Source organism: Halichoerus grypus, chromosome 4, assembly GCF_964656455.1.
Source record: "Halichoerus grypus chromosome 4, mHalGry1.hap1.1, whole genome shotgun sequence".
NCBI classification, from domain to species: Eukaryota; Metazoa; Chordata; class Mammalia; order Carnivora; family Phocidae; genus Halichoerus; species Halichoerus grypus.
The window spans coordinates 190,445,801-190,472,390 of NC_135715.1; the positions used below are offsets into that span (position 1 = coordinate 190,445,801).

Here is a 26,590-nt window from a genome sequence, read left to right on the forward strand (position 1 = left end):
TCTTCAGGAGATATGGGAGCCCGTGCCAACAGCTCCCCATGGCCTCAAATAAGAGGTGATTTTTTTCATATTTAATTCCCCATGCTATCTATAAATTCCACTATTCGGAAGAATTCTCCTGAGTCTCTTTTTCTAGCAGATGGTCATTCCTGAGACATCCTTCCTGGAAGCCGAATACAGACGGGGCAGGGACCAGTGACCCTGGCGCTCCCTTCCTTCTAACCAAGAGCAAGAAAAATTGGTGGTTTTGTTATGACTCCGGGTGGATATTAGAGTTAGCATTTAAAATGTCTCCAGAGTCAGGACACCTGGGTGGCTCAGTCGGTTGGGCATGACTCTGGATTTCAGCTCAGGTCATGATCTCAGGGTTGTGGGATTGAGCCCCGCATCGGGCTCCATGCTGAGTGCGGAGCCTGCTTAGGATTCTCTCCCTCCCTCTGCCCCTCCCCACCCCCGCTCACTCGCTCTCTTAAAAAATAAAAAAAAAACTTAAAATTTCTCCAGAGTTATATTCTCCAACAGTCTCCTTTATCAAGGAAAAGAGGAAAAGCTTCATGAGGAGCCGAATGCATGGGTCTCCCGGAGATCCCTCAGAGTTTCATGTGAGTCTGGAGTGGGCAGCGGGAGGCACTCTGCTCAGATCACCTTGCGTCTGACACGTTGCGGTCCAGGCCCAGACACCCACAGCACGCCTGGCTCCCGGCAGGTGGCTGGGGAAGTACGCGGCTTCCCAGGCGGTCCCCGGCACATCAGGCCTCAAGCCAACCCCGGGTCAGGGTTCTTCCACCGCAGCGAGATAGTGAGCCACGATTTCTGGAGGTCTCGGCAGCACGGCGTGGAAGCGCCCACTTCACAGGGGGCCAGATAACCGCCCCCCAAGACAGGATAGGATTCTTGTGTGCTTGCTTTCTGATCCCCAGGCACCTGGCATCCGGCACGCGGGCCAGCCAAGTGAACTTTACACGTGCCCACGAAGCTCATAGCACCAAAGTTGCTTTTGCACAGAATTATTATGACCTGTGAGCTGTCTTTGTGTTTTGTTGGGAAGAAAACAGAAAATGTAGACAAGCTAAGGCAACAAGAATGTCAGCATCAGCTCTCAACCAGCAAGCCTGTCCATCGCTCCAGACATCCCTCCGTATATTCGCTTTCAACTTAGAACTCCTGCAGGTGCACTCCCTGGCAAGGAGGTGAAACCCACCCCGGATGTTGCCCCCCCCCCAGCTATGGCTTCTCAGGAAACAGTCGGCTCCGGAAAATAGGGTTTTACCCTCTCTTGCTGCCTAGATTCCCCTGCAGACGCCTCCAGCGAACTCCGCCCAGAGACAGCCTCGCAGGTAGCTAAACAAGCCAAGTCCCCTCAGACCGCCCAAGTACTTCCACACCTGCAGCTCAGCAGTGCCCAGGCTCAGAACCCCAAGGCAAGGGTCATGCTGCAGAAAGTAGCATTTGACTACATCCCTGCAAAAACTTATAACAGACTGTGATGATCAACTTTATGCATCAGCTTCGCTAGGTCATGGTGCCCTCATGTTTGACCAAACACCAGTCTAGATGTTGCTGTGACAATAGTTTTTAGGTGTGATTAACAACTACAGTTAGCAGCCTTTGAGTAAAGCAGATTCTCCTCTGTAATGTGGGTGGGCCTCGTCCAATCAGGTGAAGACCTTAAGCGAGAAAGGTCTCCCAAGAGGGAATTCTGCCCCAGGACTGCCTTCCAACTCCAGCTGCAACATCATCTCTTCCCTGGGTCCCCAGCCTTCATCTTGCCTTGTAGATTTCAGACTTGCCAGCCCCACAATCCCATGAGCCAGTTCCTTAAATCTCTACACACACACAGACACACATACGCTATTGGTGCCATTTCTCTGGAGAAAACTGACTCATGCACAGTTCCCACATAAGAGCTGCGTCTAATATTTCCCACACTGAAAACTCAGGAACCAGTTGGAAGGGAGTCACGTGCAAGCGTTGGAGAACACCATTTCCATTAACCACAAATGCGATGCCAAGTTCCCAAGGCCACTGCCTCTCGGGGCAGGAAGATGCTCCCAGCATTGCTCATCTCTCACTAACACTTGATCTCAGCTCTCGGGAACTTCGCTTCCCACATGACACATAGTTGGGAAATGGCTTTCTAACTTAAAGATGAGTCCTTTAAAATGTTCTCAAGAATTTGGGTTTTTAGTGGGCAGAAGACATGAACAGACATTTCTCCAAAGAAGACATACACATGGCCAACAGACACATGAAAAAATGCTCCATATCACTGGGCATCAGGGAAATACAGATCAAAACCACAATGCGGTACCACCTCACACCAGTCAGACTTGCTAAAATTAACAAGTCAGGAAACGACAGATGTTGGCGGGGATGCAGAGAAAGGGGAACCCTCCTCCGCTGTTGGTGGGAATGCAAGCTGGTGCAGCCACTCTGGAAAACAGTATGGAGGGTCCTCAAAAAGCTAAAAATAGAGCTACCCTATGACCCAGCAATTGCACTACTGGATATTTACCCCAAAGATACAAATGTAGGGATCCGAAGGGGCACCTGCTCCCCAATGTTTATAGCAGCAATGTCCACAATAGCCAAACTATGGAAAGAGCCTAGATGTCCATCAACAGATGAATGGATAAAGAAGGCATGGTATATTATACACAATGGAATATTATGCAGCCATCAAAAAGAATGAAATCTTACCAGTTACAACCACATAGATGGAACTAGAGGGAATCATGCTGAGCGAAATAAGTCAGTCAGAGATAGAGAAATACCCTATGATCTCACTCATACGTGGAGCTTAAACAAAACAGATGAATATAGGGGAAGAGAAGGAAAAATAAAATAAGATAAAAACAGAGAGGGAGGCAAACCATAAGAGCCTCTTAACTACAGGGAACAAACTGAGGGTTGCTGGAGGGGAGGGGGATGGGGAGAATGGGGTAACTAGGGGATGGGCATGAAGGAGGGCACTTAATGGAATGAGCACTGGGTGTTGTATGCAACTGATGAATCACTGACCTCTACCTCTGAAACTAATCTTACGCTATAGGTGAGTTAAATTGATTGTAAGTAAAAAAAAAAATTTTTAAGCGTTTGGATTTTCCTTCTATGTCAGAAGGAGCTTTGCCGCTGACCGAAGGCCCCACTTGCCATGGTCACTCTGCTGCTAGGACTCTGGTGACTCCCAGGCCCCGTGGCCACCTCTTTCCTGTCAGACTGTGCATGTCTTTCTGGGCCTCCAGAAGGATCCCATATTTAAAACACACAGGCCAGGGCGCCTGGGTGGCTCAGTTGGTTAAGCGACTGCCTTCGGCTCAGGTCATGATCCTGGAATCCCGGGATCGAGTCCCGCATCGGGCTCCCTGCTTGGCAGGGAGTCTGCTTCTCCCTCTGACCTTCCCCCCTCTCATGTGCTCTCTCTCTCTCTCTCACTCTCTCAAATAAATGAATAAATAAAATCTTTAAAAAATAAAAAATAAAAAAATAAAACACACAGGCCAAAGTCACAAGGACTAGTTTCTTCTAGAAATAAGCACCAGAAAGTAGTAGTCGCTCTTCACACAGAGCACAGCATCCGTTTCCTGGGGCCATCACACAGTGACATAAGCAAGGTGGATGAGGACAACTGAAATTTACTCTCTCACAGCTCAGGAGGCCGGAAGTCCAGGCTCAAGGTGCCAGCAGTGCTGGTTCCTTCTGGAAGCTCTGAGGGAGAAGCCATGTCATCCTCCCCCCCAGCTCCTGGTGGCCATTGCCAGTCCTTGGTTTATGGCCACGTCACTCCCATCTCTAACTCTGTCTTCACAGCACCTTCCCTTGATGTGTCTGAGGGTCTGTCCTCTTCCTATAAGGACCCAAGTGACTGCATTCAGGGCCCACCTTCCTCCAGCATGACCTCATCTTAATTTGATTACATCCGCAAAGACCTTATTTCCAAATAAGGTCACATTCTGAGGTTCCTGGTAGACATGAATTTTGGAGGGATACTATTCAACCCATTGCACCATCACGGTCTAAAAACCAAACCCCAAACAGCCACCCATCATCATGCTACCTGCTGAGTCTGCCTGGAGACCCACCTTGTTGAGGATAAAAGCTCAAAGGTCTCAAAAGCATCCAGTTCACTCCAAAAGTGTGGTCCTCTTAATCATGCTAACGTGAAGAACAGGGACGGTTGAGCCCCTCATGAAGGTCTCTTCAATGTGGGGCTCCTTTAATTTCAAGGAGCGAATCCACTCAAACCGGCCCAAGTGAGATAGTGTGTGAGACTCATGGCACTTTCCTTCAGGACAGTGGGAACCCAAGACCCAGCCTCGGGAAGGGCAGGGCCGGGAGAGGCTCTGTGGCAGCCATGCCCCTGTGACCTCTCTGAGGTGTCCCTCATGACCGTGAACCGCTCAGCAGACTTTTCAGCAGGCGGCCCCCAGCGGCCTCTCCAGCCCGTCCTGACTGTCCCTGCAATGGCCATAGCTCATGGTTCCAGACACAAAGAGACAGCGTGCGCAGGGCCATGTGCATCCCAGGCCCTGGCCGACCTAGGGGGGGCTGCCGGACCCAGATGAGAAGCACCCCGCTCGACTAGCAGGGGGAGCAGGTCTTTCGATCCTGCACATGGGTCACTGCGACCTCAAGAAACCAGACGCGGTCTCTCCACAAGGGTCTGAGGGCCTCCCTCTATGACGCGCCCACCCCTACAGTGAGTCATCTTCCTGCTGGAAATACAGGGGCAGCCCCCTGCTGCCCAGGGGCCCAATCCAGCCGCGGTCTGGTTTTGTAGAAGTCCCGACAGGTGCCCAGCCGCCAACGGTCCCTTCGGGGTGGCCTGTGGCTGCAGCAGGGACTACGGCCCGCAGAGCTGATGAGGTCGGCCAACCCCCAACAGACAAGTGTGCCGGGGCGGGGGGCGGGGGAGGGCCAGGACAGTGGAGGGCTTGGAACGCTTGTGCGCAGGGCGGCTCAAGGACAGGAGGGCGGTGGGAGCGAGGCCGTCACCTGCTGGCGGACCCCCACAGTGGCAAGGCGCCAACGCCACGCTGGGACAGAGCTACTTAGCTGATAAGGGAGGATTCTCTATCCCCCACACACGTGCACGCACATGCACACACATGCACACGCACTCACACACCCACACGTACACATGCACACACGTGCACACGCATGCATACATATGTGTAAGCGCACACACACACGCTCCCACGGTGATGGCCAGGAAGCCTCCCAGGGCTCCCATGATCTCCGTTTCTCTTGCCCCAGGGGGCCCTGGGACTGTGCACACATCTGTGGGGACCACCCAGGGGACCCCCTCCAGATAGGACCACACCCTACGACAGCGTCCTGCATCACCATCACCCCAACTAGGAGCGCCGGGAGCTTTTGAGCATGGCTGCCCCAGGAATTCCGGTGTCCTTACCCCACAGCCCAGGGTAGAAGCCCCCACCTGCCCTCCACCCCCATGCTCCTTACACTGCCCCCTCATCTGTGCCCCCAGACCCCCGATCATCCCGGGAGCCCACAGAACCTTCATTGCTAGGAATGGGCAGCCGTGGGGCAAGGGAGAAGCGTGTGGGACCGATCCCCTGAGGGGTCAGGTGCGCCCTGAAGCTTTCGCTAGAAGTCTGACAGAGGCAAGAAGTGGGGGCTGTCCCCCCACATTCATCTGAGGGGAGCCACCAGGAGGCCTCTTCCCCAGGAGGGGCTCCTTAACACTGCACACAACAGTACATACATAACCTTCATGCCCTCTGTAATTCAGAATACGAATGAGTTGGGTTCTTAAGTCCCAGTTAGATGGCAGAGTGTTATGCAGCTATTTTAAATGGCATCAATCCACAGGGTTTTTTTTAACAACTCGAGGGCATGACTGTTGAATGAAAGCAATGAGATTCAAAATGTGGACATCCAGGGAATGTACCCAGAAAATGTGCGGGGAGATAGCCCACTAGAAGGAGATATATCACATGTACTGAATGACTGGCTTCCTCCTCATTATTGGTGCTTTTTTTCCCCTCGTTTTTCCATATGCGCTAAATTCTTCCCCAATGTATATAAATCGCTTTTATAATACAAAACAAATTTGTTTATTATTGTACAATAAAAATTATAATAAAAATTAATGCATTTGTTTTATAACAGTAACCAAACTTGCTAGTTCTACATATCAATCGTGAAGACTGTGGAAGGCCTAGGAGAAAGCACGGTGCTCGTCACAGAAACAGGACGAGGCTGGTCTGCGTGTCACCCGGCGGGGACTGAGGGCAGCGAAGCCGTGCCGGGCCGGGCGCTCCTGCTACCTTTGCCGTCCGCCCAAGGGCCAGTGTGAAGAAGGAAGGCTAATGTGTTTTAAAACCACTCAACCCAAATGCAATTATATAACCCAGGAAGGGACAAATCACATCGCTGATGAGTTTTTTAAAAAAATAGAAGAAAGAAAAAAAGCGGAGGCTCTGTCCTGATGCCACCTGGGGAGGGAGGGGAGGCGGAGAGGGGGGCATCTGGGGGGCGGGCTGCTTCCTCCTCGGGTTATAAAAGGGGCGAGCTGGCTCTGCCTGGGTCACCACAGCACGCTCACCAACACTGCCGCCGCCCTCGTGGGGACCCGCGGTGAGTAGCTCTCGCGCCGTTTCTCTGTGCTCCTTCCCGGCCACTCTCCTCCCTGGCGGGCTGAGTGGGGGCTCCCTGCAGCCAGGGGTTGGTACGTCTGAGGGACACCAGACTGCCCAGAGCCCTCCATGCTCAAGCGTGGTCTGCGGGGGAGACAAAAGGCAAATTTGTCCCATGCAGCTCCTCTGGGAATGCAGACTGGGAAGCCCAAAGGGCCGGCGGCAAAAATCTCCAGTGGGCTGGGAAGCAGGTCCTACAATGCCAACCACCTGGCGTGGGTCCCGCCCAGAGGGACAAGAAACAGCCCAGCCGGTCTGGATGGATCTCTCTGTTACTCTGCTTCATGGGGGCACCTCCATTTCCTCCAGATTGGGGGTCCCCACCCCACCCGGTGTGTGACACCCCAACAGGCCTCTAAAATAGAAAGAGGTGTGCATTTTAAATTGCCTTCCATGGGGCTCGGACAGGCTGGAAAGTCAAGGTCAGCAGAGGGGGTCCTCCCTGAAACAGGGCTCCCAGACATCTTCCAAGTGCCACGGGTGTGGGCCCCTGTGGGCTGGGTACCAGGTCAGCCTGATGGATGCTGCTTAGGCAGGTCAGCGCCTCTACTCCGGCAGGGTGAACGAGGACTTTCTGGGTGCCCCTGCTGCCTACAGCCCTCTGGTCCTGCCATGCCGCATGGGTGGCAGGGGGTCCTGCTGCATGAGAGCAGGTCCCACCTGCTGGAGACACAGCAGATGGCATCTGGGCTCATGATGAGGGTGAGTGCGCTTGGTAAGGACAGAGGACTGACTCCCTTGCATCTCCCGGCCGCTGCCCACCCTGTGGGGGTATCGGGAGGTCCTGGGCTGAGTGAGGGAAAGAAGCCTAAACGGGGGTCGTAGCCCATGAGCCTGCGGCACGCATGACACACCCCACCCCTGGCCATGTCTGAGGCTGGCGAATCACCCCTACACCTCTGCAGCGACCCTGGGCGCCTTGGGACAGCTCCCCACAGCCTGCTCACCTCTGCCCTCCCTGCCTGGGTGCACAGCACACACAGTGGTACAGAGAGCGCCCGTCCCTCCGGTGCCCTAACAGACAGACAGACAGACAGACCAGGGCAGTTCCAAGACAGTCCACCTCCCTGCGCCCACCGCATGTACACCTCCCGGATCCTCCCCATGACAGAGGGTCGGCGCAAACATGTCTGAGCCCGTCCGAGGCTGACACACACGCGACGGCCTCACATAACGCTCACCAGACAGAGGAGAGAACGAGGTCCCAGCGAGGGCGACGGGCTTTGCGAAGAGCCGGGTTTGCCTGCTGGATCTGTGCCCAGGACCACTGTGGCACCGATCAGAGTGCACAGGGCAGTGTGGCTGCACACACACGCACTCACATGTCATGCACGCCCACGCACACAGGCGCATGTGCACACACACACTCACACTGTTTCACACGTGTGTGCACACAGGCATTTCACACATGCACACACCCTCACTCACACCGGTACACACGTGTACACTCATGTGTGCATGCACACCAGCGCCCGTGCACACACTGCCGCATATAGGCGTGTGCACACACATGCACTTCACACGTGTACACACCCTCACGCACACCGGTACACACGCGTACACTCACGTGTGCGTGCACACACATGCTCACATTATCTCGGGCGGCCGCCTTGGTGAGCACGCGGCCTCGCGTGTATGTGACACTGCTCCTGTCCTTCCGCCCAGGTTGTGCCCTCCCGTGTGGGATCCCACCTCAAGCGGGGCCTGAGCGAGGAGCCGGGGGATGAAACCTTTGCTGGCCGGGCTCCTGTGCCTGCTTCTGCTGGGCCTGGCCCTGAAGGGGGCTGCCAGCCAAGCCCACCAGCATTCCATGGAGATCCGCAGTGAGTGCCCAGACCCCGGGCCTCAGCCTCCCTCACCGCCCCCACCCCTCCACCCCCAGGGACCGTGGCCGGGGCCTGGCCACCTCCTAACCAGGGGTACCGGCCTTGCTAAGTGCCTCAGCTCCGGGAGGGGTGGGGCCTGCCGTTCGCCAGGCCTTTCCACAGAGTGGCCCTGTCACCAGCTCCCCGGCGCCTCTGCCCCTGAGCAGCACACAGTGGAGGGGGTCACTTCCTGCCCCCGGGGTGGCCTGGGCCAAGAACCTGGGGGTGGGGCGCGGGGAGGAAGGGGTTGCTGGTGAGCTTGAATTCCCGTTTCCCAACGCTCCCCCCTACCCAGCACCGGCCTTGCCACCTGCTCTGGGTGTCCCTGCTGTGAAGGTGGGTCCCAGCGTGGCCTGGGCAGTGCGCAGGGGTGAGCTGGGGGCCCCTGTGGGGAGCGCTGTGCGCGTGCACTGGGCCCTGCCACCCGCGGGAGCACACGGTGCACGGTGTCAGGGGACGCACCGCCCACACCCACGCCCGGCTCTTGCTCTTTCCTCCCCAGCCCCTGACATCGATCCTGCCTGGTACACGGGCCGCAGAATCAGGCCCGTGGGCCGCTTCGGCCGGAGGAGAGCAGCCCTGGGGGACGGGGCGAAGCCGAGATTCTGGCGCCAGCGGGCCTGCTTCCCCCTGCGAGGAGGCACCCAGCCCGCCCAGGATGGGTGACAGCCCAGCCCATGGAGGAATAATTCCAGGAGCCAACCCTCAGCCTCCCCGCCTCCACGGGCTACTTCCCCCTCGATCCTAATAAAAGCAACTGGCCTTGCTGCGGTGCGTCTTTGTGGTGGCCACGTGGGAGTTGTTCGTCCTCATGGGATGTTAGCCTGGAAGGACACTGAGAGCCCAGCAGCCCAGAGGTGCCATGACTTGCCCGAGGGCACCCCGCACTGAGTCGGGGAGTGGGGCCTTCCAGGGTCACCTGCAGCCCATCATACCCTCCACCCAGGCCGCTCTGAGCGGCTGCCCAGGCTGCACACTGCACCACCCCGTGCAGGAGGCCCCGGGGGGGGCAGCACAGCCCCTCAGCCTGACCTGTCCCTCTCCAAGCCCAGTCTCTTTTACCTCTCTTAGCACTCGGAGGAGAAAGAGAAGCGTGAGCTGCTTGTTTCTAATCAATAGCAGGAGACATGAACCTTAGATGAACCACAGTGTTTCCCTTTACCACCTGTTTCAAATTGTGCCAAGATGTCCCTGTGTCCTGCCTCTGACCAGGCAACTGAGCCCAGCCCTTAACGCTGAGACTCAGTTTCCACATCTGAACACCCCAGGAGAGTAACACCCGCCTCATTCCACAGCTCAGGCAGGCACAGCACCTGCTTACAGGCCAACACGGTATGTGTGTTCAGTGTAGACCCCTTCCCCAAGGCCCACTCCAACCCAGAGTGCGGGAAGGAGGGCGGTGGGGACAGGCTTATCCAGTTACTTCCACACCCAAAGCATGCGGGCCTCTGCCTGCACTGTTTGCAGGGTCTCAGGGCCCGCCCTGACGACGGGACTTCTGTCGGTCCACACTCAAGAGGCCCCAGAGCAGGCCTGCAGGACCCCAGACCCCAGCTATCCCTGCTCCAGTTCAAGGAAGGGGAGTCCATCAAGAGGAAGCAGAGCTGCCGCACCTCCCCAGCCCCAGGGAGGCCCCAGGGGGGGCAGAGGTCAGCTCCTCCCAGGGAAGAGCCCCCGCTACATGGGCACCTCCCCAGGGTGGAGTGAGCGCAGGGACAGGAGGGGCCAGGACCCTGCCCAGGGCAGGCAGGTGCTGGCCCAGGCCTGGAAGAGCGAGCAGCCAGGAAAACAGTCTGGCACGTCCTCAGAAAGTTACACATAGAGTCACCATATGGCCCATAGCACTCCCAGCTCCGTCCCCAAAGGAAGTGAGAACAGGTGTTCAAACAAATATTTATACAGAAATGTTCACAGCGGCACAATTCACAATAGACAGAAAGGTAGAAACACCAAATACCCAGCAACAGCTGAACAGATAAACAAAACGTGGTCCAGCCACACCACGGATTATGATTCAGCCATTAAAAAGGACTGAGTTGGGCTGAATGCTCCAGCTTGGGTCCTTGAAAACGTGATGCTAAGTGGAAAAAGCCAGACACAGAAGCCCATACACTGCATGACCAGATCTATATGAAATGTGCAGAAAAGAGACATTGCTGGTTGTCAGGGTAACTGCTTAATGGTGGGGGTGAAAATGCCTTGGAACCAGACTCAGGTGACGGTTGCAGAACACTATAAATGGGCTCACGCCACTGAATTGCACACTTTTTTAGAAAAGAGTTCACAGCTCAGGGTGAGGCTCAGACAGGGCAACACAGCGACGTGAGGATGGGCAGCCCCAGGACGCTATTTCATCTGTGCCCCGGACGGATGAAGAGGCGGGGGGTTTATGTGTCCTACAACTTATCATGAAACTTTCAAACACACAAGGAAGTTCAAAAAGTAGTCTGATGAGCATCCACGTACTTGCCACTTAGACTGAACAATTATTACCAAGTTTCTCTCTCTCTCTCCCTCTCTCTCTCCCCCTTCCCATTTGGAAGTAAGTTGTAGACACCATGACATCTCCCCTAGATGTTCCCACATGTTCCTCCTCAAAATAAGGACAGTCTCCTGCATAATCATAAAATTATTGTGCTTAAATCATTTTCGAATAATTCCATAATATCATCTAGTTTCTAGTCTATATTCAAAAATCCGCAAGTATGGCCAGAAAGTCTTGGCTGTCTTTCTTTCTTTCTTTCTTTCTTTCTTTCTTTCTTTCTTTCTTTCTTTCTTTCTTTCTTTCTTTCTTTCTTTCTTTCTTTCTTTTTCTTTCTTTCTTTCTTTCTTTCTTTCTTTCTTTCTTTCTTTCTTTCTTTTTTTTGAAACCAGGTTGCAATCTAAATTCACTGTTGCTGTTAGGTATTGCTCATTAGTCCCTGATCTTTTTTTGTCGTGACGTTGACTTTTACAAGAGCCCAGACACAGTATCCTGTAGAATGATCCAGTGTGTGATGTGTGGATTGTTCACCCGGATTGTTCACTTTGTTCCTGCAGCCAGCACCTGCCTGTGGATTGTTCACTTTGTTCCTGTTTTGTCCCCGCATTTCCTGTGGTCTGAGAGGGAGATCCAGGGCCTCAGCTGGATTTGGTTACTCAATGGGGACACAAGGGGTCTGTGTCCCTTCTATTGCACCTCATCCGATGGACAGTCCGGGCCCCGCTCTGGCAGATGCTGGGCCTGACCCTCCCATAGAGGTAGATCTCGACTCTCAGGGGCCTTCCTGTGGCTCACTGTGTGCTTGAGGCGGAGCCGGTCTACCCAGAGCCCCCAGCCAGTCATTTAAGCACCCACTGAACACCCCTGTCCCACAAAGGAGATTCTCCGATTCCTTCCACATTTATTAGCTGGATTCTTCTAAAGGAGGTCCCACCCACCTCTCTCTCTTTGTTCAACACCGACAAATAATTTTGGATGCTCAGATTGTCCTCAATTTGGCCAGTGGGAGCCCCGGGAAGAGGATAAATTTTTTTTAAGCAGGCTCCACACCCAGCATGGAGCCCGACGCAGGGCCTGAATTCACAACCCTGAGCTCAAGACCTGAGCTGAGATCAAGAGTCGGATGCGGACAGCTCAATGGACTGAGCCACCCAAGAGCGCCAGGAATAAATTTTAGAATTTATTAAAGAAGGAGAATGGATCCCTGAGTTGGGCCCTCTGGGCTGTTAAAAAACAAAATTCAAACATTTGAAGATCTAATTGGCTTTATTAAGTGACTCATGAATGGGGCAGCATCCAGTCTAGCCAGCAGAGAGATGCTCTGCCAAGGTGCAGAAAGGGAAAGCTTTCTAAACGTAGAGAGAAGCCTTCCTTTTTTTAAGGAATTCATTAATGTTGTTTAGGCAAGGTCGCCCTTGTAAAGGCGAAGGGGTCTTTCAGAAGAGTGCCTCCAGGAAATTCCAGTGTGGCAGGTTAAAGGTTACATTCCAGAGGGGCTTGAAACTGCAGTTGGGTTAAGTATTAAATCTGGCTTTACTGATGCCTTAACTTCAGTGACTTCTTGGGCTTTGTGGTTTTCTTTCTGACTGTGCGAAGGGGACTCCTCCAGGGTGGTCGGAGGAGACCCCTCCCACAGAAACAGAAGACAAGGAAGGGGTACGGTCGCAGGCAGGTCAGCAGGGTTCCTCCGAGGGGCCACTTCTGAACCCTCGGAGCCTCCTGCCCCCACCACCTACACACGTGCACACACACACACACCCAGCTCCAGAGAGGAGCCAGGTCCAAACTCAGGCTGAGCAGGGCTGGAGCAGCTTCCCAGGCGGCAGGCGGGACAGGGGGCTCCCAGGCTGGCCTTCCTCGGGACCTGAGGCCAATGCAGACCTGGAAGTGGTATTCCCAGGAGTCTTCGTGGGGAACACATCGCTTTGCGTGCTCCACACCCACTGCCCCCCCGCCCCATCACAGGTTTCGGGATGGAGCTGAGGTGGGCAAAGCATGGCACAGAAAACCTTCCATAAACACCTGTCAGTTGTGGTGAAGGCTGGTTTTGGAGACTGCCTTTCCTTTAGACCTCAGGGGAAGGACCAATTTCTATCCTCTTGTTGGACACACATTTGTTGAGCACCTGGCTTGTGTCAGGTGTTGCCAGGCGCCGAGCACCCCACAGAAGGAAGAACAGAACCTCTGCCCTCGGGGACGTTCCCCACCTTGCCTGAATATTAGGTTCACCGGGGAGGGCTCAAAACGCCCAGAGCCCAGGGCCCAAGCTGCACTGTAGACGGATGGAACGACAGCCTGTGGTGGGCAAGGGGCGCTGCAGGCAGAGGCTTCCAGGTGATTCTGAAGCAGGGTTGAGCCACCTGCCTGGTGGGGCGGAGGAGAGGATGAGGAGCAATCACATCCCGGGAGATGGGGAACCTGAGCTCCAGAAGCACAACGCACCCCATCCAGTCTAGGGGCACGGTGGAAGGATGCCTGGTGGAAATCCGTCCAAGGATATGTTTTAATAATAAATTCTAGCACAGTGATACTGACTTGACAAAACGGGAGGGAAATAGGCATAGATATGTGGGCATCCTACACGCATGATCCTTATTTCCCTACTTGCTGTGGCATCAATCAACTCGTCGGAAATTTCTCCGAAAGCCTGGCATTTAGCAGAGAGAATGCGGGGCCCTTGAGCAGCGGGGTTTGCCCTGAGCGATGCTGGAGCGCCATCTAGTGGCCAGGGACACACTAGTGTCCAAGGTTGGTCCCACCAGGTGCGCACAGAGGGGTTCCCCAACCCGGCTGCAGCGGGGAGGTCGCGGGGAGAGCGCAAGACACAGCCTGGCACCCCAGGACTCACCCCCACATACTTCATCTACGTGGGAATAATCATAGGAAACACTGTGCAACTTGACGACAGTCAGAAACCAATGAAATTGTTTAAGAAACGTAATAGCGTGGGGCGCCTGGGTGGCTCAGTCGTTAAGCGTCTGCCTTCGGCTCAGGTCATGATCCCAGGGTCCTGGGATCGAGCCCCGCATCGGGCTCCCTGCTCTGTGGGAAGCCTGTTTCTCCCTCTCCCACTCTCCCTGCTTGTGTTCCCTCTCTCACTGTTTCTCTCTCTGTTAAAAAAAAAAAAAAGAAACGTAATAGCGTGAGTGGAAATCTGGGTAGCAGGCTCTCTCGGACGCTTTTATCTCTGTACTTATCCTTTAGCTTTTCTTGACGATCATGACAAGAGAAGCCTTGTGAAATCTGCATTTGCCTGGAAAGACACACGAGAAGCTGCTTGAGAATATGCATCAGGAAGGTCTGGATCCGTGGGGCACCTGGGCTGTCCCCACCTCCTCAGGGCCTGGGCGCAACCTCCTTCCATGAGGTTGGAATGCAGGAGGTCCCAGGCCTGCTGGATGAGGGAGGGACCAGGGGCCAGAACGAAGGAGGGAGCCTTGCGGGGAGCCCTGACCTTTGGCGGGATTCAGCCACGCTGAGACGACCTCAGCTAGATGGGTCCTAGCCAATGCCGGGGTGTGTCCTGGTCAGTCCTGGGCTCCCCATCCGCTGGGCCCCAGCCAAAGGTCCAGGTCCGTGGCTGGGATGATGGGCCCATGCAGGGTGGACACAAGCAGAGAACCAGTCCAGAGGAACCCCTAGAAATGCTGGCACACCCTTCATGGGTGTCCAGAGTTCAGCGTCATCGTGAAAGGATGCTTAACACCTGTCCTGCTGTTGATCCTTACGGTGAATACACTGAAGCCGGCCTTTTCAGGCGGACAGCGGTATCTTAGTATTTATAATTTCAGACTTGCTTATCCCAGACCCAGGGGCAAGGATGAAAACCAACAGCACCCCTCCCCCTCACAAAATAGAGTCCTCTCTGAAACACCCTCACCTCGACATCAGGGCTTAGCTCCCAAAAAGACTATCTGGGCCTCCCCCTAAAGGCAGGCAGTAACAGGGCGAACGCATGACGTGTCACCCCTGGAGAAATGTCCTGTGCCACCTGAACCACGGTCGGCGCATGGGCCTGCCTCCTTATTCGCTCAGGATGAGCCCTCCTAGAACCCGAGGCATAACAAACCCCGGCCTTGCAAACTCAGCAACAGCAGGTTAGAGACAGCGGCTGGATGTTTGCAGACATGTAAACAGTACCGCTCGCACCACGGGCCGGAGGTGTGCGTCCTCAGGCTCGCTGGGCACAACCGTCACCTGCTAAACTCAGAGCCAGGGGAGGAGGGCCGAGAGGGGCCTGGCCCCCAACCCCAACCCCAACCCCGCCCCAGCTGCCCCATTAGATGCTGTCCCTCCCGGGGCCACCGCCCCGAGATGCAGGAAGTGGACGCAGCTCCATGATCTTCCTGGCACTGTCACCTCCATGCGGGCCTGTCCCCTCCTCCCCCAGCTCCCAGAACCATACACACACACTCCTACACACACACTCCTGCAACCCTCTTATACACACACACTTACACACACACTCCTGCACACCCTCTTATACACACACCTACACACACTCCTGCACACCCTCTTATACACACACCTACACACACTCCTGCACACCCTCTTATACACACACCTACACACACACTCCTGCACACCCTCTTATACACACACCTACACACACTCCTGCACACCCTCTTATACACACACTCCTACACACACTCCTGCACACCCTCTTATACACACACACCTACACACACTCCTGCACACCCTCTTATACACACACACCTACACACACTCCTGCACACCCTCTTATACACACACCTACACACACTCCTACACACACTCCTGCACACCCTCTTATACACACACACCTACACACACTCCTGCACACCCTCTTATACACACACACTTACACACACACTCCTGCACACCCTCTTATACACACACACCTACACACACTCCTGCACACCCTCTTATACACACACACCTACACACACTCCTGCACACCCTCTTATACACACACTCCTACACACACTCCTGCACACCCTCTTATACACACACTCCTACACACACTCCTGCACACCCTCTTATACACACACACCTACACACACTCCTGCACACCCTCTTATACACACACTCCTACACACACTCCTGCACACCCTCTTATACACACACTCCTACACACACTCCTGCACACCCTCTTATACACACACTCCTACACACACTCCTGCACACCCTCTTATACACACACTCCTACACACACTCCTGCACACCCTCTTATACACACACTCCTACACACACTCCTGCACACCCTCTTATACACACACTCCTACACACACTCCTACACACCCTCTTATACACACACCTACACACACTCCTGCACACCCTCTTATACACACACTCCTACACACACTCCTGCACACCCTCTTATACACACACTCCTACACACACTCCTGCACACCCTCTTATACACACACCTACACACACTCCTGCACACCCTCTTATACACACACTCCTACACACACTCCTGCACACCCTCTTATACACACACCTACACACACTCCTGCACACCCTCTTATACACACACACCTACACACACTCCTACACACCCTCTTATACACACACACCTCCTACACACCCTCTTATACACACACACCTCCTACACCCACACTCCTGCACACCCTCTTATACACACACACCTACACACACTCCTGCACACCCTCTTATACACACACTCCTACACACACTCCTGCACACCCTCTTATACACACACCTACACACACTCCTGCACACCCTCTTATACACACACACTCCTACACACACTCCTGCACACCCTCTTATACACACACCTACACACACTCCTGCACACCCTCTTATACACACACTCCTACACACACTCCTGCACACCCTCTTATACACACACCTACACACACTCCTGCACACCCTCTTATACACACACACCTACACACACTCCTACACACCCTCTTATACACACACACCTCCTACACACCCTCTTATACACACACACCTCCTACACACACACTCCTGCACACCCTCTTATACACACACACCTACACACACTCCTGCACACCCTCTTATACACACACCTACACACACTCCTGCACACCCTCTTATACACACACACCTCCTACACACACTCCTGCACACCCTCTTATACACACACTCCTACACAGACACACACACACACGCCTGCACACACACATTCCTACACACCCTCCTATGCACGCATGAGCAACACGTATACACACACCTCCCTCACACACACCTGCACCCTATACACACGGACACACACACCCCTCCCCACACACACACACATGCACCCTATACACACAGACACACACCCCTCCTGCACACATACACACATGCACCCTGTACCCACGGACACACACACCCCTCCCCACACACACACACATGCACCCTATACACACGGACACACACCCTTCCTGCACACATACACACACACACATGCACCCTGTACCCACGGACACACACACCCCTCCCCACACACACACACCTGCACCCTATACACACGGACACACACCCTTCCTGCACACATACACACACACACATGCACCCTGTACCCACGGACACACACACCCCTCCCGCACGCACACACACCTGCACCCTATACACACAGACACACACCCTTCCTGCACACACACACACATGCACCCTGTACCCACGGACACACACACCCCTCCCGCACGCACACACACCTGCACCCTATACACACAGACACACACACCCCTCCCCACACACACACACCTGCACCCTATACACACGGACACACACCCTTCCTGCACACATACACACACACACATGCACCCTGTACCCACGGACACACACACCCCTCCCGCACGCACACACACCTGCACCCTATACACACAGACACACACACCCCTCCTGCACACATACACACATGCACCCTGTACCCACGGACACACACACACCTCCCCACACACACACACATGCACCCTATACACACGGACACACACACCCCTCCCCACACACACACCTGCACCCTATACACACAGACACACACCCTTCCTGCACACATACACACATGCACCCTGTACCCACGGACACACACACACCTCCCCACACACACACACATGCACCCTATACACACGGACACACACACCCCTCCCCACACACACACACATGCACCCTATACACACGGACACACACACCCCTCCCCACACACACACACACCTGCACCCTATACACACGGACACACACACCCCTCCCCACACACACACACCTGCACCCTATACACACGGACACACACACCCCTCCCCACACACACACACCTGCACCCTATACACACGGACACACACACCCCTCCCCACACACACACACCTGCACCCTATACACACGGACACACACACCCCTCCCCACACACACACACCTGCACCCTATACACACGGACACACACACACCTCCCCACACACACACACCTGCACCCTATACACACGGACACACACACCCCTCCCCACACACACACACCTGCACCCTATACACACGGACACACACACACCTCCCCACACACACACACCTGCACCCTATACACACGGACACACACACCCCTCCCCACACACACACACCTGCACCCTATACACACGGACACACACCCCTCCCCACACACACACACACACACATGCACCCTGTACCCACGGACACACACACACCTCCCCACACACACACCCCCCTCGCTCACTGCCCTGATGTCTCATAGCACTCTGCGTGCATCTCCGAGGCATTTTTTCTGCCTTTGGTTGTTTTATGAAACTCTGGCTCTTCTTGACTCTCTCTCACTCAGTTCCTAGCAAGGAAATTTGGATTTACTCACCTGTCCCTTTATCAATAATTTATTGAGCACAAAGAAAAAGATCTGCAAACCCACATAAGTGAACATGGGAGGGCGGGGTATGAAGGGCCATGGGCTCCTCGCGACCCTGGCTAACCCTGCAGGGACCCTTGCAGGCGGGCTGCACAGCATCTCCCTGCTCCCTGGGAGACAGGACGCGGGGCCGACCCTCCGCCAGCTCGCAGGAGGGCTGGCCTGGCCCTCCCCACGTCTGCGGAACAGCCGTCTCTAGACCTGACTTCTCCAGGAGAGCCCAGAAATCTTTGCCCAAGAGGGAAATTCAAGTGGGAAGTATATGTGTGTGTGCATGTGACATACATGGGTGTGTGTGTGTGTGCATGCGAATGGGCGGGTGACAGGGTGCAGGTGTGTGTGTGCGTGGATATGTGTGCTTTGGGGTCACTCTCTTCCCGCCTCGGGGAGCAAAGCGACCCAGTGTCAAGGGCTACCTGGAACGTCACTTCCCGCGGCTCGCCAAGTTCCGTCTTGTTCCCGACCAGCATCACCACCACCTCCCCTGGGGGGGACTCCCTCTCCAGGTCCTGCAGCCTCTGCTGAGCCTTGCAGAAGGAATCCTAACAAAGCGAAAAAATCAACATCAGACAAATCCCATGGGTGGCTTTCATCGGCTATCCCGGCAAAGAACAGGCAGACGTTGGTGGGCCGCCCTGTAAAAAGGCATATGATCCAATTGGCCGTGTGACAGCCTCCCACACGTAGCCCCACTCCCCTCCCTGCAGCTGAGCTGCTCAAGGGGGCGGCCTCCCACGCTGCAGCCCGTGGCATCGTGCTTGCCCCACCCCCACCCCACCCACAGACTCTGCTCTCCTTCTGCTCACCTGCCCTCCGCCTCCTCCCCTCCCCACCCCACCCCACCAGGCTGATCCCCACTTTTCCCTCCCTTCATGCAGGAAGCACCCCCAGCCCAACTTGAGTCAGGTGCCCCTCCTATCAATTCCCACAGAACCCTGCCCTTCCTTCCTCCTGCTCTAAGTACCTGCTCACTCCTACTTAGCATCGACCCACACGACACTGGGGGAGAGGTAGGGCCAGCGGCTGTGCGCTGTCTCCAGGACACACCCCTCACCAATGCTGTGGGCACCCAAGGAATCGTGAGTGATGGATGGGAGTGCTCTATGCAGGGTGTTCTGAGAGGACCATGGAGGGGCACAAACTCAACCGTGCAGTAGTAGGAGCAGGGGTTATCAGGGAGGGCTTCCTGGAGGAAGTGACAGACTTTCACGAAAGTGTTGTCTACTGGTTGTGGTGATTTTCCCATAAAGCACCAGCATGGGCTGGTCACGGAAAGCCTTCAGAAGAGAGCATCCCTGCGCCTGAGAGAACAGAAAGCCTTGCAGAGGAGGGTGGGGACGTGCTGGAGGCAAGCCTCACCTTCCTGGTGACGTCGTACACCAGAAGCGCAGCGTTGCCACCCCTAAAGTCCAGGTGGCAGATGCTGTGGTACTTCTCCTGGCCAGCCGTGTCCCAGATCTCAAACCTCAGAAACACGGCCCCAAGTCCACCACCGTCGTGAAGAACGCACCTGAAACAGAAGCCCGGGGGGAGCTTTACCTAGAGGACACGGTCTTTATCTCCAGCTCGGGCTGGGCCATCGAGGCAGGCAGGATGTGGACATAGCTTTGGGGGGACGATTCACCCTGCTAGGGACAGAGGATAAGGGACGAGTCTGAGCTGAGGTTTTCAGCGTAGAGTGGGTAAGACCATGATTCGCTGGCAGGAGACTCTAGCTTGGGGGGCTCCTAACAGAACCCACCAACCGGTGTCTGCCCGCACATCCTGCCTTTCCCTGCACAGCCACGAACCTGAAGTCCCATCAACCTCCTAGGCGCCTTGTCCCCCCAGATTCATATGTGAAGTCCTATCCCCCAAAGTGATGGTGTTAGGAGGTGGGGCCTCTGGGGGTAATCAGGGTTAGATGAGGTCATGAGGGTGGGGCCCCCACGGTGGGATCCGTGCCTTTGTAAGAAGAGACACAGGATGCTTGATCTCTTTCTCTCCCCCTCCCTCTCGCCGTCTCCCTCCCAACCCCCCTGTCTGTCTCTCCCACCCTTCTAAATCTCAGTGTCCTCTTCCTCATCGCGAGCCAACGGTGCCCCCTTCCCACAGTGGGCGTCAAACGACGAGAAAAGAGAGGAGAGCAGATCTGTGCATGAAGCTCCCCTTCCTTTGCCTGCCCTGGGCTCTCCCTGACCCACTGGCTGGGACAGTGGCCTTCTGTCCACATCCTTCTATCATGTCCAATCACATTCCTGAACTTGATTTTGGTTATACCCTAAAACCTGCCACCGCCAGTTTCCCCATGGGCGTCACGCTTGGGTCAGCCTCCCCGGCTCAGCAACCCTAGCTTCCCATCTGCTTCTTCTCCACTTGGTAAACGACAGCTGCTGGTCGAGCTTCAGTCCATGTGCACCCCAACAAAGTTGCAGAGAGGGCTTTCAGTCCCAGTGATGATGAGGCACGAGTGACGGGGTGTTCACAGACCTCAGAACATTGACTCTCCTGGAGAGAGACACGAGGTCCCTCTGGGGCCCCTGGACTGGTCCCCAGGACAACCTTCCACCCACCCCGGCCCCACGGACACCCTTGGCTCCGATCAGGAAAAGAGCTCACATTAATTATCTCCCTTGTTCAGAAACCCACTGACCACATTTTCTACATCGTCACAGCTAAAGCCAAAAACAACCAAATGATATTAGCCACAAGGTGGGGGGTGGGGGTGGGATCAGGCCAAGAACCAGGAATTTTTCCGTTCTAGAATAGGCTGGTGGAGATGACACATGCGCACATTTTCACGGGGCCTCGGGTGGACTGAGCTGGGGCCACCGGGTGCATTTGCATATCATGGTCCCATCACGGCACAAACCAGGTCTCCTTCCGCCTCTGGTCCCACCACGGACCTCAGCACTAGCGCCCCAGCATCAGCCCCGCCCCGGCCTCAGCTCCAGCCTCTGGGCGGCGGGAGGGGGCTCCTGGAAGCAGGTGAGCTGCACAGCGCCCCCATCTGCGCGGTGAAGGGCGTAAGAATGACGGATTGCCCCAGATTTAAAAGTGTCTCCATAAATGTTGACATAAGGAACGTGGTTGTGCTCTTTCTGGTTTTAATGTCAACAAACAGCTGATTCCGCTCATCGAAGCCTCTCCACTGTGTTTGCCTTTCAGCAGAGTCCTGGTTGAAGGGAACCTGAAATGCATAGCATCTCTCCCGGGGCGGAGCTGACAGGGGCCAGGATGGTGACAACGCTGAATGCGGGCTGCCTTTCTTTCCCTCGCACACAGGCCACTGTGATCCACCAGCAAATATGCACACCAGCACTAGATGTCACCATTTCTCCAAAAGATGTCACTCAGTGCGGCGGGCACCAGGAAACCGGCCAGAATTCCCAGGGCTGTGGCCAGTTGGGACTCCAGGATGGGGGGTCTGTGGGGAGCCCAGTGGGGTCCTTGGGAGCTCCCCGTGGTTCAGGTCCCCGGCCACAGCACTCCCCCTTGGAGCTGCCACCTCCCCCACCAGGCCCTCTCCCGCAGTGGGACGGGGGCCTCCGTGGGGGGCGGGGGGGTTGGCAGGAGTTCCAGGGCTTTCCGGGTCTCCCCTCAGCAGGTGGACCCCCAGGGGGCTGTGCTCACTTGAGATTCCCACTCTGGCTCTGCTTCGGGGACACGAGTCTGTCTCTCCCCTGGCTGGACGGGATCTTGCCCTGAGACAGCTAGAACACTGTCCTGGCTCGCACACCATTCTGGAGGGCCGTACCCAGGGCCTGTGCAGCCCGCGATCGCCCACAGATCCAGACCCCCTGGCAGGGGGCCCAGGGACCCCCACCCTCCCGAAGGCTGGAGTATCTTGAAACTGGCCTGCTCGGAAGGCAGCACCACCCGGGACACCGGGACACGCCAGCCCCGGTCCCACTCCTGCTCTCTGGAGCGGGGGGGGTCGGTAGGTGATGACCTTAAGTCATAACATGGTAACCCACGACTTAAGACAGCCTTGAGCCAGCCTCACACGGAGAGCCCACCACAGAGGGTGTCTACATCCCCGTTTCCCAGACGACAATGTCAAGATGAGCGAACAAGCCGTTTAGCCATGTGTTGGTCACTCGGCTCACAGTTACTGAGAGTTTCCAGTACGCCAAGCACCAGGCACACGCTCCCTCCTTTATCGTCCCAGCACCTGCCGACCTGCCCACCTGCCGAGGAGGAGGTGAGCCCCGAGTTCTCGAGTTCTCGCTGGGCTGAGCTCCTCTGCACCTGCTCCAGAACAAAAGCAAGTTCTCTCAATACAGCCAACGCCACGTGTGGAAACAAGGAACGGAGGCGTCTGCCTTCAGACGGTTTTTGTAAAACACAGACTACATTTGCATAAGTGAAAGGAAGGATCGTGTTCCATCGCCTTGCCTGAAAAGTGGGAAGATCGACCTTTATAATAATACATAACGATGTAATAATTACAACAGCATGATAACTAATAAGTCATATAGACTATAATACACTGATAAATACCATAGTATAATAACAAATAAAATAATTAACTGCCCTTCTTTATTTTTATAGTAATGCAGTAATTGTAGTAGCCACCTCCACGGGCTGTGGTATCATAAAGCACGTGACGTGGACCCAGAGATTTAAGTGGAGCAAGCCAGCGTTTCCACGTGGGATTTAGCTCCTCACAGCAAAGGAGGGTTTTTCACGTCTCCGTCCCCAGCACCCAGCACGGTTGCTGACACGGAGCAGAAGCTCCATCAGTAAGTTCTAGCCCCGTGGTCGGCAGCTGCTTGAATAAAGGATTGCCAGACTCAGCTAGAGGCTCTTGGCTCCGTGGGTGCTCATCTGGTGGTTTTCTGCCCCCGCACAATCATGCACTCTGGGCACAGTGGGAAGGGAACAAAGGCCCAAAGCACCAGCCCCAAGGTAGAGGCAGGGTCCTGAGCCTGGAACGGGGGAGGGCAGCTAAAGCCACCCATGAGGATGAGGATGGTCCAGGAGCCAGGCAGAGGACCATGAGTGGAGAGAGCACACCTAGGCCTGCCCCCAGGCAGACCCCCACTCTGACCTGGGCCCGGGCTTGTCCACCCTCCTGAGCCTAGCAGAACCTCTGAAGAGTGTGGGGGAGGGTGACAGCGTGGTCCCTGACTTGCTGAAGGAACCAGTGCAGGCTTCTGTGGGCAGGACAGGCCCTCACCCACCGTCCCTGTACCTACTGTGGGCTGGGAAATGCTGTCTGCCTGGCTTGGGAAAGTTAGTGACCTTCCCATTAATACAGAGTGCCTGCTCCATCCCCAGACGCAGCTGGCTCCATGCTTAGGGGCCCCCTCTTGCCCCCCCAGGAGGGTCCACATTGCAGCCCACCCCCTTGGACCCAGCAAGTGCTGATCCCTTGGAGCCAAGTTCCCGGCTCACAGTGAGTGTCCACACCACCATCCCTGCCCCTCCCCCCCCACTAGAGCCCAGGGGCAGCCCACTGCCTCTTAGGGGACCGGCCCCCTCTCGCACATTGGTAGAGCAAAAGTCCCAAACATTTTTGGCAAAAGGCCGTAAATATTTTTGGCTTCAAGGGACCTACCGTCACAGTTGCAACTACTCAATGCTGGCCTCAGACTGAATCGAGCCCCACAGGATATGCAAACGATGGGCATGGCCAGGTTCCTGGAAAACCTTATTTGCAAAATCAAGCAGAGCCCTAGTAAGCCAGTTTGCAGGCCTCTGTCTTCCATGCAACCCCAAAGAGCTGTCTGGTCTGGAACCTGCTGTCTCTCTTCCTCATCTTGAATCTGCATCACCCAGTTCACACCCAGTTCACGCCCAGGTGCACAGCCCTTGAGATCCCACTGGGCCAGGCCCCCTTCTCCAGTCTCTGCTTTCAACTGAAGCCCCCCACCCTGAGGCCAGACTTAGCACCTTGTATTTTTTTAAGTCCAGTCCCGTATCGTGGCTGAGCGGTGTCACGCTTCCTGCTGATGGAGAAGGTCGCCCTGGGCCCCCTCAGCCAGCCTGAACCACTGTCCCTCGGAGCTCTCCCGGAGTTCCCCATCCTGGAGCCAGCCCCTCACCCCTCCTCTGCCCAGCTCACCACTAGTGCTGGGGGCCTGGGCCTGGCAGATCCCTCAGCCCCCGTGGCCCTCAGGCGCTCTTGAGAATGACCCTCCTGAAAAGACTGCAGGGCTCACAAGTAGCTAATGGATGTGTCAAATTTAGTGCTGTGTGTCCATGTCCAGTGTGCCTGTTTGGCGTCTTCTAGAATCCTCCACACCCAGGGCAGCCTGGGACAGAGGCCATGCCCAGCAGGTACTTGCTACATGAGTGAGGGAGGGAGTGAATGAATGAACGAGTGAATGAATGAATGAGTGGGCTCGACAAAGTGCTAAGCAGAAGGCTTGTCCATGGCAGAGTCCAAGTCTGAAGCCAAGGCTCTGGCCCCGAGTGCAGGATCTGTCTTTCACCATGCTGGCCACCTGCCAGGAGGGTCGCCGTGAAGTGCGTGTTGAGTTCCTCTATTTTGGGTGGGAAACAGGATTTCAGCCCCAGGCAGCACGTGATGGAGGCCAACAGCCCAGCAGATGCTCCAAAGACCTTTCCCCTGAGAGCCATGATATGTTACCTCTTTAAGAAGTGCACGGAGAGGGTCTTCCCTCCCAGCCGCCCCATCCTCTGCACCCCACCCCCCCAATCCAGGCCAGGTGGTAAACAGAGACCAGGCAGAAAGGGAGCCACTCTTCGGGAAACTACCCAGGAGAACAGCTTTGGCAGGAGGGACCCCAGGCAGGGGGGGGAGGTCAGCTTGTCTGGGCCGCTGAATGGCAGAGCCTAGGGGGCCTTCCCCTGGGCTCCCCCTCCACCAGGTAGAACCCCTCACACCAAGCCCTGGGGCCCGAGGCCCTGACCCTGAATCTCTGCCCCCTGCAGCCTCTCGCTAAGCTGACACCGGACCGCCCTCCGGACTGAGCGTGCGTCTGACCAAGCCTCATCCCCTCCCTGCAGTACTGGGTGCAGCCCGAGGCCCCGGGGGAGTGTGGGAAATGCCCCACACCTGGGCCATCACCCTGGCTTCTCCTCTAGCAGACTAACCAAGGGCGTGCTGTCCCGTGTCACATCCCATGGTGGGCAGAATGCTCTTGAAGTCGTTCTTCACGTACCGGAGAGCCAAGCTGGACTTGCCCATGGAGCCACTTCCCAAGAGGGCCAGCTTGAACACGCAGGGCTGGTCCGGGGCAGCCCCAGGAGAGGGAACCCCTTCCGCTTGCGCCATGCCCTGCAAAGAGACAGCATTTGCAAAGAGGTTGAATGTCTGCCGTCAAATGATCTCAGCGAGTTCACCCTTGGGGCCCCGCTTCCCTGGTGAACAGCACAGAGCTCGGAGTCAGAGGCAGGCAGGCTGGGTTGGTACCCCTGCACCACTCAGCACCCCGTCTCCTCATCTGCAGAGTGGGGTGAGCAGACCCTGCATGACAGGTCTGTTGTGAGCAGTGCTTTGGAAGTGTCCTGAAGGCGCCCAGCAGGATGCCCACTGCATCCTAAGCGCTACACACCCTGAAAAACAATCATTGTGTGCTGGTTATCATATTGCTTTGTTGTCCTCATTCCCATTACTTCTCACTTTTAAAAAAAATCGATTACTTATTCCCAAAAAGTACCAGAATCATCCAAGCGGCAACGTGCTCTCTCCGTTGCGTCTCATGGGTTAAAGTTGGTGTTTCAAAAGAATCTACCTAAAGAAAAAGTCGGTGTTTCAAGGATCTCAAAATATTTTGGT

The 26,590-nt window shown here is 55.5% G+C and overlaps 2 protein-coding genes across 2 annotated transcripts; one reads left to right on the plus strand and one right to left on the minus strand.

Annotated features, from left to right (window-relative positions):
* Nucleotides 1–8,371: 8,371 nt before the first annotated feature.
* PRLH (prolactin releasing hormone) lies at nt 8,372–9,193 on the plus strand. Its single transcript, XM_036065479.2, has 2 exons — nt 8,372–8,485; nt 9,030–9,193. Exons 1-2 carry the CDS (start codon nt 8,386–8,388, stop codon nt 9,191–9,193), a joined length of 264 nt encoding a protein of 87 aa, XP_035921372.1. The 5' UTR covers nt 8,372–8,385.
* Nucleotides 9,194–14,136: 4,943 nt separating this feature from the next.
* Nucleotides 14,137–26,239, minus strand: RAB17 (RAB17, member RAS oncogene family). The gene is made up of 4 exons (XM_078071505.1): nt 25,974–26,239; nt 20,221–20,371; nt 19,278–19,403; nt 14,137–14,262 (listed from the first exon to the last, which is right to left on the minus strand). Exons 1-4 carry the CDS (start codon nt 26,084–26,086, stop codon nt 14,227–14,229), a joined length of 426 nt encoding a protein of 141 aa, XP_077927631.1. The 5' UTR covers nt 26,087–26,239; the 3' UTR covers nt 14,137–14,226.
* Between the last annotated feature and the right edge of the window lie 351 nt (nt 26,240–26,590).

What these genes read in the sequence shown, in the direction of transcription:
- RAB17 (XM_078071505.1), bottom strand. Translation starts at nt 26,086, where the DNA reads ATGGCGCAAGCGGAAGGGGTTCCCTCTCCTGGGGCTGCCCCGGACCAG. An exon ending in TGTACGACGTCACCAGGAAG is followed by an intron (nt 19,404 to 20,220) that starts GTGAGGCTTGCC and finishes TCGCTTTGTTAG; the next exon opens with GATTCCTTCTGCAAGGCTCA. An exon ending in CGCGGGAAGTGACGTTCCAG is followed by an intron (nt 14,263 to 19,277) that starts GTAGCCCTTGAC and finishes GTGTCTTTCCAG; the next exon opens with GCAAATGCAGATTTCACAAG.
- PRLH (XM_036065479.2), top strand. Translation starts at nt 8,386, where the DNA reads ATGAAACCTTTGCTGGCCGGGCTCCTGTGCCTGCTTCTGCTGGGCCTG. An exon ending in GCATTCCATGGAGATCCGCA is followed by an intron (nt 8,486 to 9,029) that starts GTGAGTGCCCAG and finishes TTTCCTCCCCAG; the next exon opens with CCCCTGACATCGATCCTGCC.